Consider the following 16,475-nt stretch of genomic DNA (forward strand, 5'->3'; position numbering starts at 1 on the left):
GGAATTAGCACGTGATGTATATATGTATCGCAATATGGCAAAGGAAAAGAGAAATCGCATACAAATTTTCGATGTCAAAAACATTTTGTTAACGATGATAGAATAGCAGAAATTCAGAGATAGAATACATATTGCGATTACCGAGACGACAAATCCAACGTTAAGTACAACCTGAAAATATAGACCACATTAAATAAATTTTATTCGAACATGAATTTCTTATTTTATTATAGCAGGCGAGAGAGAGAGAGAGAGAGAGAGACAGAGAGAGAGACAGAGAGAGAGAACAAATTAATATATATCAGATTATTATTTCGCATAAATCTCAAATATAGTTAATATCAGCTACAATTATTATAATATCAGAGTTATTCTTTTTAGCTACACGTTTGTTATACTCTCTGTCTTTAAAATTGGAAGAAATACATAATATTGTGTTATGGAGAAAGGCGTGAAAATAAGAGATAGCAGCTAAAAGTAATAACCCTGCATTGAGGAAACGTTGAAAAACTTACAATTCAATTTGGACATTTATCACTAATCACGCATTCACACTGTACACTGTACAGTACGAGAAACGCGAATAAATTAATAAACTCGCGTTATTTATGCGAATAAATCCGGTTTTTACGCGATACAGAAACGAACGCGGCGCGAACGATGGAGTAACTGAAATTTTGAAAACGTCGGTAAAGTAAATCGTAGAGATGATTCCCATAGTTGCCACGAGCGGCACCACTTCGTCGACAGTAACGACTTTATCGACTTTAACGATCGCGACATAACCTTTAAAAGCTCAGAGACGACAGCCATTTAATTTATGTTATCTTTCATAATAGAATGTAAAATGTGAATATATATGTATATCTTTTATCGTCTTGCTCAGAATGCCAGAAAATCGCAGTGGTCTTTTCTGAGCCAGACGTTTTATATTTCGTTGCGCGAAAAATATTTTCGTTGACAGGTGGATATGACGGGAGAGCATATATAAAGTACGTAAATTTCGTGTCACCTGAGTAACTTTATCTGATAACAACGCGACGAAGTATAATACATTGAGCTCCGAGAGTTATTTATAGATTTCGATATCGCTTCAGTTCAAATACAGTCATCTGTATCTCGTCTCCTTGTTAGTTTAGACGCGGCTATAACTTCTTTCTTTCTTTCTTTTGATATATATATATATATGCATATATTGATAACGCGACGCTGCGCATTTTCTCAAAATTTTAGATCTATTTTATGGCGAGATAAAAACATATCTATCGCAGTGCTTGTGCAATGATTAGTGTGTATAGTCATTACAAATATATATATAATATTTCGCTGTGCCTGTGTATTACATAATCGATCCACGTGATAAACACATGTATGAATGGAGCAATTAGAAAGAGAGAAGAGATATAATTAAAAAATATGATAAAAAGTTTCTATTAAATCGAATGCTTATTCGAGTAACTTTAGTATCAAAAGTTCACGTTAAATTAATTTTATAATGTATGTATGTGTATATTTAATTATCACATAATATATAATTTTAATTAATTCTTTCGTATACGAAAAATATTTCGATTTATCGAGAATTTCTTTAATCTTGTCGTTAACAAATTATTGACAAAAAAAAAGAAGAGAGAAATATCGTGAAATTAAACGCCAGTCGTCAAAATTAAGATGACATTTATTTTAATACGAGAGACGACTAATGTTAATATATGAGAAATTAATTACATAAGTGGTAGCAATATGTTTTGTAGGAAACGTATAATCTAATCATCTGAGGTGACGACATATCCAACATATGATGAAGACGAATTTGATAACGTCTCTGACCAAGAGAACCAAACCGCTGTATTATTTATGTCGTCACGGTTCTACTGCCGCGAGGTATCTTTATTTTTTTTTCTGAGACATACATATCGGATATTATTATCGCAGATAGAATGTACTGTTATCCCGCAAAATCCCGTTGAAAGACAGCATTTAATAATAAACGCCGTTTAATCCAGTGCGGAATTGTTAACAATAAGTTCTTATCCAAATCTTCTCTCCGGCTAATATACTTGATAATAGGCTATAGTCGAGCATTAATAAACGTATATTTCATAAAATTATAACTTGCTATCCAACAACGCAGATTGATATGGATACTGCACTACTTTTCAATGTGTAAACTTTCTTCTTTTTATTGCAAAAATCTTGTATATTTCATAAAATCTTATAATACAGAATAATATGTCCATCAAATGTGATTGATTCTATTTTTAATTTTATTAATAATTTTATGCTTTACTATTTTTACTATGTATGAAAAAAAATGTTTCTCTAATAATCCATAAATATAAATTATAATCTTCGAAAAATTGGTATTGAAAAATAAATGCGTTCGGTAGACAAGTTATATTGTATCATATATACATTGCTTAAAATAGCTCGTGAAACTATTGTTACCTCGTTGTAAATACAAGAAGAAATATTCGGATGAACATGAATAAAATTTTCAGCACATGCAGCGCCTACGACCTGGTGATTGTCGGCGGTGGTATTGTCGGTTGCGCTACCGCCCGCGAGATGATCATGAGACATCCGAATATGAAGATGGCTATCGTAGAAAAGGAGAATGTCCTAGCCATGCATCAAACAGGGCACAATAGCGGAGTGATACATGCCGGCATTTATTACACTCCTGGAAGTATGAAGGTAAACTGAAATAAAGGGTAATTTCTCACATTCAACCATCTAGAAGATCAATACCATCAAATCTGAATAATTAAGAAGTGAAAATTGATAAGAGCATTAAATTATTTTTTTATTATTGCTGATCGTTATCGTTCTTTCTTGTATCGCGATATCTAATATAAGAGAAAAGCAACTTAAGATTAAAAACTGAAACTTAATAAATAAAATTAATTATAAGCTTACTATTTTTGAAATGTGAGATTGCTGAAATTGATTTTTATATATTTACATAGTACATGTATAATACACACATAATTAAAGAATTAAAAGACGTTTAATTCAACGATCGTTAATAGGCGAAGCTCTGTGTCGAAGGATTAAAACTTTGTTACGAGTACTTTTGCAAAAACAACATACCTCACAAGAAGGTTGGTAAGTTGATTGTCGCCCAAAATTCGAATCAAGTCAAGAGAATAGATGATCTTTTCGATCGAGGTACAAAGAACAATGTACCGGATCTTCAAATCGTTGAGAAAGATTGCATATCTAAATACGAACCAAAATGCAAGGTATAGTGCGAGCAAAAAAAAAAAAAAAAGATTATATTTAAAATCTCCTTTTTATCAGTGTACTAATATTCAGAGTTAATATTTTCTTAATAAAAATTGAACTTGTGGTTATCTCATATAATATTAATATCTTCATAATATTTTAATTTCCTTTTTAGCATTGAAGATAAAAGATATGGCTGCAATAAAAACCTAAATAAAAAATAATGAATAATCGATAAAATTATACTCGTTTTCAGGGAGAAAGGGCTCTATGGTCACCATGGACAGGTATAGTAGATTGGGCAGTCGTGTGTAAAGCTTTCGCCGAAGATTTTAAAAAATTGGGAGGTGAGATTTTCCTCAATTTCGAAGTAATTGGATTCGCGGAGATGGCGGAATCGAAAGAAAAAGGCCAACTGACCCCCATATCCGTTCAATCGAAAAATCGGGTAAGATTTTTTCCTTAAAGATATATTTCATTAAATGTAACAATATCTAATACTTTAACGATTTTTTTCTTAAAGTGTATACCAACAAAGTATGTGCTGACGTGCGCCGGTCTGCATTCGGATCGTCTGGCAGTAATGACAGGCTGCGATGTAAGTCCGCGAATAGTACCGTTCCGCGGCGAGTATCTTCTTTTGAACGATAACAAGCGGCATCTCTGCACGACCAATGTGTATCCGGTGCCTGATGCCAGATTCCCATTTCTAGGCGTGCATTTTACACCTAGAGTAACGGGCGAGATCTGGCTAGGTCCTAATGCTGTTCTCGCATTCGCTAGAGAAGGCTATAGGTAACGATTTTTTCTTTTTATTATTATAAATATATTATTTATTAAAATCAAACATGATAATATTTGCGAGCAATATCGTAAAATATATATCTAGATACAATTATTGATGCATTCAATCATAAATAGAGGCCAGATTTTAACAATATTAAAATTATTCCTGTGTTTTAGCTGGTTCGATATAAATATGAGAGATTGCATAGAAATGGCGAGATTTCCTGGTTTATACAAACTATGCTTCCGATATTTTATACCAGGTTGCCAGGAAGTTATAAAATCAATTTTCTATCCATTAGCAGTGAAGGACTTACAAAAGTTTATTCCTGAAGTTACATATAAAGATGTCAAAAGGTTAGTATTTTCTGTGCTGTGATCTCGGTAAAATTATCGCCGATTCTTATAAATATTTATTAATAGAGGACCAGCGGGTGTGAGAGCGCAAGCGCTAGATAAAGATGGCAAATTAGTAGACGATTTCGTCTTTGACGGAGGCACTGGTGCAATCGGAAGTAGAGTATTGCATTGCCGAAACGCGCCGTCACCCGCTGCAACTAGCTGTTTGGCTATAGCAAAATTTATTGCCGATAAACTCGACCGTGATTTCAAACTTTAAACTATTGATATTGATATATATATATTTGTGTTTAAGTGTCCAAATTAAAAATAAAACGGGTATTTAGAGAAAAGATATTCAAAGAAGGTACGCATATATTTTTTACATGTTATGTAATTTATATTATATATAAGTAAACAAATTTGTTTTCTATATATATATATATTTATTTATTTTTTGTATATATTTCTTTGTTGCGATAAATAATAAAGGATGATAGTTGTAATAAAAGATAATAGCAAAAACAAGCAAATATACAAGATTCTGTACTCATCATTTCTAGCATTATCTAAAGCATTATAAAAAATTTATCTCTATACAAATTTTGATGTATGTCTCTGATATTAATATTTACAATACATTCATGCTCTCTTGAAAAGTTACAGTCAATATATAAATTCTCTCTGATGTAAATTATCTAATAACTAATTTTCTAATATGGAAATTGAGAATAATATAGACTTTAGATTGAAACGATATGTACAATAATATACAATAAAGATCAAATATATATATATATATATATATATATATATATATATATATATATATATATAGTAATACTAATCTCAAACTGTGAATCAAAAGATTTTAGATAATTCTGAGTCTATTTCCTGATATCATAAGATGTGTTGTGGCAAAATCCAATGCTGCAGTTAGATGATATCCCATATTTGAGATTACAACTCCATATTCACTCAGAGCAAACATAGAATATACTGAAATTATATATAATGTGACTTTTTATATAAGATAATAAGAACATTATTTTGCAATAATAATAATGTCTATTAATGTTGCCTTACCTAAAGGTTCACAATATTTATTATGCCTATAAAAGAAATAACATGCTATTGATGTAGAAAATACATTTAACATCATTGATCTCCGTTTCCATTTCAAAGAAGTATCATGAAAGTCTTTGGCAATATTCAGACAACTCCTCATAATATAATATGCTAAGAACATGTGTATAAAAGATGTTAACAAGAACATTATAAAAGATATTTTATGAAATGCTGTAAGAAAAATAATATAAATCAATCATCGTATATCTCATATAAAATACTTGTACGCATATTGATGGAAATTTGTATATGCACACTCTTACATACTGTAATTCTCATTGGAAGTCCAAAAACTCAATGTCACGAGAGATGTATTTTCAATGGCATACATAACAAGCGCGACATTGCTTAAATATCGCGCCCATATGTAAACATGTTCTTTATAGTAACGATAGTACATCATAAACACTAAAGTTCTCGCTATTGCTTGCAGCGCTATGGCAGTTTTCCAGACATCTCTTTGAGGCCTGTAATGACCAATGGCCGCCGAGACAGATGGTAAAAAATTATACACCTATAAGAATTGCACATCAGGGAAGAGAAAATTATTTTTCACGAATATAGCTTTCCGCTTATGTGTCAAAAATATTGTTATTTCAAGATATCTGCTAAATCTCTTAATTAACGCTATTAAGTTTCTTTAATCTTCAAAATATGTTGAAATAAGATATTCTTCATACTAGAAATTTATCATAAAAATAGTCATTTATGCAAAGTCATGGAAGATGGTTCCAGCCTTGTGTGTATGAGTGGGTGAGTGCGCGAACCATATAAAAAGACATTCATTACTGTTTCGCGCAATAATCGTACCTGGCAATGAGTGGAGGTAGAATGTTCGAAATTATATAGGACTGACCAGGCAACGCAAAAGACGAACGCCAGGAACGGCAGTGACACGGTGAGCCATGCCACTTTGGAAAACGGTATGACGACGCGGATCTTGTACATATCCTCCTCCGTGGTTAAGGGGATATAATCTGACCCTAATCTAAGCTTGCTCATGATATATTGGACTCCCGGCCGTCCGCAGTCACTTTACGTCATAACGCGCGTGAACGCGATAATAAGGTTAATGCGTCGATACGTAAACACTAGCGGAGCGCGCTTCTTTCGTATTTTCTTGGACGTATATCCGCGGTACGGATGCGAGATTCGCATCCCGATCGAAGGAAACGATCGTGCACGACGATCGGCTCGATCTCGCGAGATGATAAACGAAATATAGCATTGCACACACTGGTGCGAGGTGCGAGGTTAGGCTATCAAATTGATCGAACACGAGTTCGACCGACGCTCCGACGCATTGCCGTTTGCCGTTGCCGCAAGCCGCAAGCCGCAACGCCGAATTTGCGACGAATTTGTTCTCGCTTTTGCGCGCGAGATGGCTCCTCATCATAAAAAAAACGACGTAAAACTCTAAATTCTCCTCGAAGGGCTTAGATTTTGATGCGTTAAAAATATATACATACATATTTTTGCCGTATATTTTTCCATAATATATATTTTCGAAATTATATAATTTATATTGTATAAACTCCTCTCTCCCTCCTATATAAAACCTTCCATGGAAAGTTTTCGTCGTGTCAATTTGATACGTGAGATATATATTTTCTCTCTTATAAAGCACAAATTTTTAACACTGTAGAAAGCGCATTATTCTTCTTGTCATTATATTTCCTGTACTTGTTTTTTTTATTTATTATGTTGGAGCCTAAATTTTCTCGTTCTTATATATTCTCAAATTCAAAAGAATACCGACATATCATGAGCATATAAAATATTAAAAATTATTAAAATATTAAATATTATAAAAGCATGCAAAATACAAAAATGCAATCTTTTTGGTTTTTGTCGAGTAAGTTCGGCTAATGCTATATATTATAGATAATAGAATTATAAATCAAAAAACGTAAAACATATCGAACGTTTATTAATAATATACGTGTGAAGTTTACATGTTTGAAATGTATTGTGCATATGATATTATATTCCGTCTGCGATTTTCTAATTGCTCATCGTCAAGTTTTAATAAATAACCATCATTAATTTAATACGATCGACGACGTTTAATATATCAACGTGAAGCTGCCGACGTAGTTTCGGAGTCATTAACGAAACGTCAGCGGATCGATGCTAAAAATCACGACGTATTTAATTGATGATTGAATCATAATTAAAATCATAATTATAATTTTTTAGGCCGGTTCTACAATAAGTCGTACGTCGTTAGCCGTAAGCAAATTGATCAACCACAATCCAATTTTTTTTTTTTTTTTTTTAATTATCGACTGTGATTGGTCAATTTCCATACGATTAACGACGTACGACTTATTGTAGAACCGGCCTTAATGAGTCTCTAGAAATCGCGAATAAACGTGAGTGTCAAACTTCACGGAGCTTCTCCCGCGTCAGTTTCCCGCCATAATCGACGTGACGTTGCTGACATCATACCGAAGTCTGTAACGAAACGTCACGAACGCGCGACGAATCGACTCTGAATCGCGACGCATTTAATTGGTGAGTAAGTCATAATTGGAACCAAATTTTAATAATTTTTGATTGCGTATAAATCCGACATTTGCGGTGTTATTATTGTTGATGTTTATACGCGCTCACATATTGTTATTCCAACAAATAGGCAGCGATGGAACGCGCTCCATATATATATATATATATATATATATATATATATATATATATATATATATACACATGTGCATATAGTACATATTAATTTTCAAGATGCGATGCGTGAAGTATTACGGGATCATTCTCTGATAAATATGAGATTAGTGAATATCATTTCGCATAATTATTTAACTTATTATGGCTAAGTAACTCATCGTAAATAAGTGCATCGAAGCAACGATTTCGTTTAAAAGTAAATATTTCGTGTGTTTTATTCGCGTGAAGTAGGTATAGCGAGGAGCACACACTTTTACATAAACGCATAACCACAAGCATAAGAAAATTGATTGGTCTATTTTCTTACGCATAACGAAATTGACCAATCAAATTCCTTATGCTTATGATTATGCGCTTATGCAAAAGTGTGTGCTCCCCGTTTATCGCGACAAAGAATAGAACATAAAAAGTATGTATTTATTATATCTATATATTTTATGTCTATGACCGATATACATTTCGTCTCGCGAGAGATGGCGCCATTGTGTCAAACGCGACAGTTAACATCGTCAACGTTCACGCGCGTTGCATCGAGAGTCGAGATCTCGCGAAGATTACTCAAATCTCAAATGTCCATTATACATTCATTATATTGTTTTGTTGCGCAAGATATATTTACGATTTACGTATCTATATACAGATTACGACGAGCCGGAATCGATCGTGCTGTATCATTTGTTCGTAACACGTATAGTGACAGTTAAAAAACGAAAGTCCGTGGGAACGCGAAGATTCTTAGAGCTGCGAGGTTAGATACGTTGAACGTAACAAGTGTTTTGTGTCCTTTCTTCTTCTGGAAAAGTGATGAGTGAAAATTAATGAGGAGTGCTCTGGATCGATCCTTCCATCGTCCATAAAACATCTGTGAGATATCGTCGGCAGGGATTCGAAAATGTGAGTAACGCAATTTTTTATCTCGTTTTCTATCGTAGATATACATATATTCGCGCTAACCTCACTTTAGACTCAAATATTACTCGAGTTTGTAATCGGGTAAATATAGAGATCTCGCTCGATATTTTGTAGAGATTTATACATAATTATAAGTAAATATAATTATTATACATTAAATTATATTAAATTGTTATAATTAAAAAATTATCGAGATAAATATATTCACACATAATTATAGGTTATAAAAAAATAATACATTAAATTAATTAATTAAAGAAAAATTGATACTTAATAATTTTCTTACAAATCCCGCATGTATGCACAATGTCAAAATCTCTATATTTACAAAAAGATGTTTATTTTAAATTTTGAATAGAGAGAGAAATATTAAACGATATGAGCAATTCTCGAGTATTGATATATCTGCTTTTATATATCGAGAGATTTTATTTCTAATCGTAACGCTATTTGGCGATATGACAAAATGTTCGTCCCCTTCGTTTATAGCATATAAATATAGCATATACTACACATATAACGTGCATAAAGGGCATCTGATTTCGCAATAAGCGTGTATCAATCGCGCCGACATCATGTATGTATATTCTGATATCTCGCCTTTTCTGAAAAGTACTTTCGTAAGGAATCCATCGAAAGATATCGATATTTTCCTTATCGCTTAAATTGAAACACTTTAAATTGAAAGAAAAATGTAAAACTCGTACTTTTATATCAGTTATATTTCATCATCGGAATAATCAATATCAAGTAACGTGATATAATATTCGGGATATAAATTTTTTCCGGTAATCGCGAGTTTCAGCTATATTGACACTCACGTACAAATTTGGCAAAGTATAACGTAATATGTAATTGATTTTTGCCGTGCAAAAATCCTTATTTTGTAATAGAAATTACGCGTTCAATAATTATGTTGCAAGAGAGATGTAATTATATTCTCTCTCGTACAGGGAAATTCAATTACAAGCTGTTAACAGTCTAAAAACATTATTCAATATTGTATAAAAGAAATAGATCGGACATACAATTACATATATATAATTATTAATTATATGTAAAAGTATTTAAAAAGAATTGCTTAGGATGTTTGAAGAATTATTGAAAATTGACAGGAGAGAGATTGTATAATATTTAACTTTCCCGTCTATTTCTAGAGAATTATGTTGTGAAATGTGAGCATTATGTCTCACGTGTTTCCGCCGTCCTGTGTGTCGAACTTACGTCTCAACTTACATAGTTAGGCAAAATCGCTTTTCGTATAATCTGGCGAGCTCGTAGGGAATTAAAACGGAATGTAACACGATATATCAACGAAATTATGTCCCTCCCCCAACAGCTTATCTCCATATGTTATAATATTGATTAAAATATTTTTTTATTATGTAAAAGAAACGATCACTCATCTAATTAATAATATAATAGTCTTCGCCGTGTTTATTACCGCAGTATCTACGCAGTAGCATATGCTATATATTATTTATTTTCCGCAGACAGCATAGCATGATCTGGGTCTAGCTGATAACGGAGAGCTTATTATAATCCACATTATGTGATTCCCGTAAAGCGAATTACTATTCCTGCGCCACGTGCGCGAATTCGTGACTGGGGAAAAATTTGCAGACACCATCGCATATATACGTACATACGGCTTAGGCCCGTTTCTGTTTGAGAGTATTAATTTTTTTTTTAAATAGAACTTCGGAGTAGAATTCGGGAAGCGGTTTCTCTTTCGATTGTTAGATTTTGTCTGAATTTTTTATTTTACTTTATTTTCTTCTCTACGCGCGCGCGCGCGCGAGCACACGAGGTATTCTATTCACATTTTCTCTATACTATGTCTTCATTTAATGCGCATATAACTTGCAGTTACACAGTACCCGTATCTGTTAAAAATATAACTTCCTTGACACGGGTGCGGCCTTATCTTGTCGATTCTCACGTGCGTAAACCCGACGCCCTATTGCAATAAAACCATGTGACAATAAGCACATATCGGAATTAGAATCGTATGATTATCTGAGCGAAGTTTTTTCCGATATTAAAAAGTGTACACGGTGGATCTTGAAAAATGTACAAATTATAAGAAGCATGTGTTTGTCGAAGAATTTTATAAACCGCCTTTGACTTACAATTAGCGAAAGTCAGTAAGGAGTGTCGAAATTTCTTTAAACTAGACTTTAGATTAAGTACAGTTTATAATTTGAAATAAAATTTATTTTAATTTTATTTAATCTTGGCGAAAAAAAGAAGAGAAATTGAATTTTAATTAATTTATCTTTTTATTTGCATTCCTTAAAAATTTACTTTCCTAGAGAATATTTTCTTGATTAATATAAAAATACCGATATTTTTGCGCGAAGTATCGAATAGTATCGATCATCTATTAAATTCGAACGTCCTTCTACACGCATCTGTCATAACTGCATCTGTAACTGTGTCGCGTTACATAGAACGATGCACTGTTCTTGGCGGCGATAGCGGCTCCATTGTCCGCTTCATCGTAACTGCTTCTGTCCTTAATAAGCAAATGTGGGGCATTTGGCGCCCGTCATTGGCCAACACAGCCGCTTTTGCTTACATGAATCCGCGGAATTGTCAGCGAAGCCCGCCGAAAGGAAAAGACGTGCCTTCGCGACGACGACGTCTCTTCGCGACGACGACGTCTCTTCGCTGACGTCGTTCACGTCGTCACGTAACTTTCCTGACCCGAGACTCCTAGACGCATTGCGTCGCTAACTCTTGCCAGAGAAACGCCGCGATACCGTTTTACCGCGTCTACATTGCGACAGCTTGTCTTCATTTTGCCCTCCATCTTCCTTCTCTTCTCCTAGCGACTTTTCTTTCCGCTGACTTTTTGTAATTTTTCAAGTTTGTTTCCGCTAAACACTCGCGTAATAATATTTTTATCCTAGCTTTTATAAACTTATACAGGGTGTCATGTGTAAAACCACCATATATAATTTTTACTAATAAATTCTATGATCGGTTTGAAATTAATTTTTCTTAAATAATGATATAGGAAAGCACCTTTCTTTCTCTCTATGTACATATAAATATAATATATATTTTATTGTATATGTATATAATATACGTTTAAAGAATCAACAATAGCGTAAAAATAAAAATGAAATGAGATTAAATATAATTTTAAATATAATCTTAGATATTTGATACTTTGTGCATCGTATTTATAGTCTTGCGGTCCTTTGTGATTATCGGAGGAACCAATTTCCGTACGATTTGGCGAATCGCAGATCTGCAGACGTCTTCTACAGACATCTTCTGCAGACGTCTTCTGCAGATTATGCGCTTGGCTGTATTACAGGTTAGACTCGACAATTCCAGGGAGTCGGATTAAAAGTAAATCTTGTCTTCACATTAGGTATAAAGGTAATTAAATTTACGTTAAATTTGAGCGTTTGATATCGAATATGATTATAAATATTTATTTAAAAGAAAAGATCTTTCGTGCACAAGTAAATTATATCTTAATTAAAAAGTCAATTATAAAAGATATTTCACGACACACAGAATTATTGTCTGTAACAGATTATTAACCATTTCCTGAATTTTACACAATAGAGTTTTTCATAATACTTTGAAAATTTAAAAATATTATTCTTTGGAGTTAAAATTAAGAATTGTATAATTATAATATATAACATAAATAATAAATTGCTTAAAAACAAAATGTTCATCTCTTTTATCGATAATATCATTTTTCTAAAATCTCGTAAATTTGCGTACATATCGTTTTCACCGTAAAATCGTACACAATTCTGTATATAAACAATGCTCGATCGATTTCTCGACTCTCGCGATTTCGTTTGCCGACTCTGTTAAATCGAATAACGCCTGTCTGTATCCGCATCTTCTATCCGAGAGCACATTTGCATAGGTAGAAATAATAGTATCGCCGCTACGCATCTTATATGTCAACCGCACATGGCGCGCGAATGCTGGAGATGAAATATTTCAAGTACACGTAAAACAGTGCAGAGGAAAAAAAGCGGAGATTTAATCGCGCGCCGATACACACACCCACACACACAGGGTTGATTAATAGTATACATGAGCAAATTTTTTTTTATAATTGAAAATTCCATTTACAGAAACTATCTCTCTTTAAATAATATTATATTGTATGGTATATGCTATTATATTATCTTTCTCTTGTTGATAGGCATATTATGTATATTTAACAGTAAAAATGTTTATACGCACACACACTCTAATGATATAATATAAAATATAATAAAATATATTTTGTTATAAGAGCGTACGAAACAAATAATGCAAATTTCCATTCACGGAATGCGAAAGTAGATATCTATATTCGTCGCATAGCGCCTAGAGGCTATCGACTTGACACGGGAAAGCGAAACCACGAGCACCACTGCCACTGGATCCTATTTGTGTCAAACAATATAAAGTAGATAGCACATGTACGTGCCCGCAGCCTCGGTGCAGTTGCATAAGCCGCCGCAGGGGATACGCGTGTGGAAACATGGGAGCATTGCTGCTGCTCCGCGAAGAGATCACCACCTTGCGCTTTAACGAAATTCAATTTGTGCCCGGACGTACACGGGATTATACGTTTCGTATTCCAATATGAAATATCGTGTCTCGCAAAAAAATCCCACCGTTGCGTCTCTTTTAAATTTTAAGACGAAAAATCGATAAATATATTTAATCAGAAACTTCTGCTTCTCGAGATCTTCTACTAATTCTTTTGAAATATGAAAATAATTTTATTAATTAATTTGTTATGTATATCTAAATATTTATCAAGAAAATAGACTCGATTTTCTAGTAATTTAAGTATTTATAAAACCTGCACAATAAATATTCAATCAATATATTGTAAATATATATTTATACTATTTTGTATAAATATGAATATATTTACGCATCAATATTATAAATTTATGAATGATTAAGTTATTTATATCTCATGGTTAATTTCTTATCAATTATTTTCTTACGGTTAAAAATATTAAGCTTTTCCTTTATTGAAAATTTTAAAAGCTTATTTTTCAGTTTTAACATATAAATTTCTCGTATAAATAAAATATGATTACGCCGGCTGTTTCCACATACGAATTCGTTCGGAGCGATGTCATTGACCGTTGAAAATTAGATTTCGCTATAATTATGACAGAACCGATTCGACGCGCCACGACAAGATGTATCGGAGGGGTGGGGGGGGGGGGTCAATATCTCTCCAAGGCATATAAATATACCGAATTGCGCAAATAATTAAAAAGTTGACTCTCGAAATGAGGGGCATGAGAGAGCTTTAATGGACGTGTGGATCCACTAGACAAGTACCGGTGACGTTTCGACGTGTGCTTCGTCGTATAAATCGCTAATGGAACTAGAAACCCGAGCCATCTGCGATAATATAACGGAGATGTGAAAGACCGTAGACATAGAAATATATTTAGTGCTTCTTCCAGTATCGCATTTCCCATAGACGATTCTGTCCCCCATGTTTACCTCTGCGAAACCTCTGGAGAAGTGGCTTTTTTGTCATCAATTATTTTATCTGTTTATAAGATGGTGTTTCGTATAATTGCCGCAATAAAGGAGAGAAAAACGTCTTGGCGCGAATGTACAAATAATTTGGAGCTTGAGTAAGCAACAGTAAAACCGATTTTCGAGATTTAGTCCTAGCAATATATTTCCGAGGAAATTGAATTTCATCCGTATTAGCAAGATCCGTGCAAGATGGGAAATGTAACTGCTGATTACACTGTGTGTAATTTATATGTAGTGAAGATTTAATTTTTCTCTTTTTTAGTAATCTCGCGCAATATATAGGAATTTTTTAGGAATAATTCGGAATTCACAATTCTGCGCGATTTTCATATCTTGCCTTTAAATTAGATATTTATGGTATTTATGATGCTTAGATATTTATTTTATACATCGTATATTTGCGTAAATTAACATTAATATTGCGAAAAAAACGTAGCCTTTTTTTACGCGCACATGTTCATACCTATCATTATTTGTTTTGGCTGTCATAATTTTGGCTCGCTTCCAAATCTTGTCACCGAGTAAAATTTTCTATGTAAACTTTCTTCTTAGATCTAGTTCATCGAACGATGGAAAATATTTAAATATTCGCGATTGTAAAAATATACAGGTAATGAGGATTTAATAATTTAATGACTTATGCTTATATTATATTCTATATCTGAAGTTAAGATTCTAAATCAAAATCGTGATAAATAAAATGTATATTTGTATATTATTTACATTTTATAATATATAAATTGGGAGATTCGTTAAACTACGTTGATATACTGACAATGGTTATTGTAGAAGATATTTATTAATACGTAATACGTAATTCCACTGTTGCTTTAACTGAATGAAGAATTGTTTAAATTGGATATTTAAAATTAATGATCACCTTGTTTTATTAAGCCCGAAGATAAATAAAAATTCCATCATGTTCTTTATTATTTATATTTACGTGATTAATATTGAACATTTGCGCGTATTTTCGACGATGAAAATAATCACAGATTTCGATCTTAATTCGTTTGCGATTGAGATTGAGATTGACGATTATGTGAAGCGTAAAATCGCATAAACAAATAAAGAGCAATTAACAAATGTGTTTCTCGTCGCTTGTCGGGAAACTTTGGTCAAGACTTAAACATTAATTTAGTGACAGTTTGATGTGTTTGCGTCTTGGCACGACGCGCGAAAAGCGACCAGTTATGATGTTGGAAACAGGCTTATGACATGCTCGGATAAACAGAGCTGTATATTATAACGGAGCATTTAATATAGGCTCCCTCTTCCTCTCTCTCTCTCTCTCTCTCTCTCCCTGTCCTTTTTCTAACTTTATTATAATAATATGTCCGATATATATATATATATATATATATATATCCGAAGGTAAAGCAATGTTCATGTTCGAATTGTTCCGATCGAGGGCGGATGAAAAATAGAAACGAAATAATTCAACCGACATACAAGAATATATGAAAGTTCAAGTTAAGCTGTCAAGGAAAATTTAAAGCGGATGGATTATGATTCCGTCGTATACGTTTGTTATCAGAAACCCACGCGTCGTTAAAATTTTTTAACTGGAACATCTGTCGAATATTCAACGCTGTTCCGGTGTTTCGTTATCGAGAAATTGTACCACTCGTAGTTTCGGTAGATTGACGGAACAAGGAGCGTCGTAAAAATAGGAAATAATTAGATTTACAATATACATATAGCCGATAACGGGAAAAATAATGGTAACATTGAACACGTGCCAGCAAAAGCTTTAAACTCATTAATACTTTAATAGGATATAAAAATAATAATAATCTGATATGCGCGCGCGAAAGAAATGATAAATGAACCGTATTGCCTGTTTCTATTTT

General features: G+C 33.0%; 3 protein-coding genes across 6 annotated transcripts in view; 2 read left to right on the forward strand and 1 right to left on the reverse strand.

The window, feature by feature from the left end:
• The first annotated feature begins 431 nt into the window (after window positions 1-431).
• L2hgdh (L-2-hydroxyglutarate dehydrogenase) lies at window positions 432-5,389 on the forward strand. 4 transcript variants are annotated; one of them, XM_070312459.1, is made up of 9 exons: window positions 440-992; window positions 1,740-1,884; window positions 2,502-2,697; window positions 3,033-3,245; window positions 3,485-3,676; window positions 3,752-4,023; window positions 4,192-4,371; window positions 4,438-4,720; window positions 5,222-5,383. In XM_070312459.1, the coding sequence occupies exons 2-8, from the start codon at window positions 1,799-1,801 to the stop codon at window positions 4,631-4,633; spliced, it is 1,335 nt and encodes a 444-aa protein (XP_070168560.1). In that variant the 5' UTR covers window positions 440-992; window positions 1,740-1,798; the 3' UTR covers window positions 4,634-4,720; window positions 5,222-5,383. The 4 variants fall into 4 exon arrangements, with proteins under 4 accessions (XP_070168562.1, XP_070168560.1, XP_070168559.1 ...); XM_070312458.1 differs by having other exon boundaries at window positions 1,755-1,884; XM_070312460.1 differs by lacking the exon at window positions 440-992 and adding an exon at window positions 1,207-1,497 and having other exon boundaries at window positions 1,755-1,884.
• On the reverse strand, window positions 3,464-6,815 carry LOC138942324 (post-GPI attachment to proteins factor 2). The gene is made up of 4 exons (XM_070312477.1): window positions 6,292-6,815; window positions 5,749-5,995; window positions 5,440-5,652; window positions 3,464-5,352 (listed from the first exon to the last, which is right to left on the reverse strand). The coding sequence occupies exons 1-4, from the start codon at window positions 6,481-6,483 to the stop codon at window positions 5,225-5,227; spliced, it is 780 nt and encodes a 259-aa protein (XP_070168578.1). The 5' UTR covers window positions 6,484-6,815; the 3' UTR covers window positions 3,464-5,224.
• Window positions 6,816-7,836: 1,021 nt separating this feature from the next.
• LOC138942429 (WW domain-binding protein 4) overlaps window positions 7,837-16,475 on the forward strand; it is a 31,513-nt gene continuing 22,874 nt past the window's right edge. Inside the window, exons 1-2 of the mRNA XM_070312657.1 lie at window positions 7,837-7,998; window positions 8,807-9,060. Of these exons, the coding sequence (XP_070168758.1) occupies window positions 9,059-9,060 (2 nt within the window). The 5' untranslated portion in view covers window positions 7,837-7,998; window positions 8,807-9,058. The remainder of the gene's footprint in view (window positions 7,999-8,806; window positions 9,061-16,475) is intronic.

The sequence above is a fragment of the Polyergus mexicanus genome, unplaced genomic scaffold, assembly GCF_030449975.1.
Source record: "Polyergus mexicanus isolate NDT 795.1 unplaced genomic scaffold, iyPolMexi1.0 SCAF_22, whole genome shotgun sequence".
In the NCBI taxonomy this organism is placed as follows: domain Eukaryota; kingdom Metazoa; phylum Arthropoda; class Insecta; order Hymenoptera; family Formicidae; genus Polyergus; species Polyergus mexicanus.

Excerpts from the sequence above, each read along its gene's own strand:
- L2hgdh (XM_070312459.1), top strand. The coding sequence starts at position 1,799 with ATGATGAAGACGAATTTGATAACGTCTCTGACCAAGAGAACCAAACCG. Across the intron at positions 3,246-3,484 it reads AATACGAACCAAAATGCAAG|GGAGAAAGGGCTCTATGGTC; the intron begins GTATAGTGCGAG and ends ACTCGTTTTCAG. Across the intron at positions 4,372-4,437 it reads ACATATAAAGATGTCAAAAG|AGGACCAGCGGGTGTGAGAG; the intron begins GTTAGTATTTTC and ends ATTTATTAATAG.
- LOC138942324 (XM_070312477.1), bottom strand. The coding sequence starts at position 6,483 with ATGAGCAAGCTTAGATTAGGGTCAGATTATATCCCCTTAACCACGGAG. Across the intron at positions 5,653-5,748 it reads GACTTCCAATGAGAATTACA|CATTTCATAAAATATCTTTT; the intron begins GTATGTAAGAGT and ends TTTTTCTTACAG. Across the intron at positions 5,353-5,439 it reads TAAATATTGTGAACCTTTAG|TATATTCTATGTTTGCTCTG; the intron begins GTAAGGCAACAT and ends ATATAATTTCAG.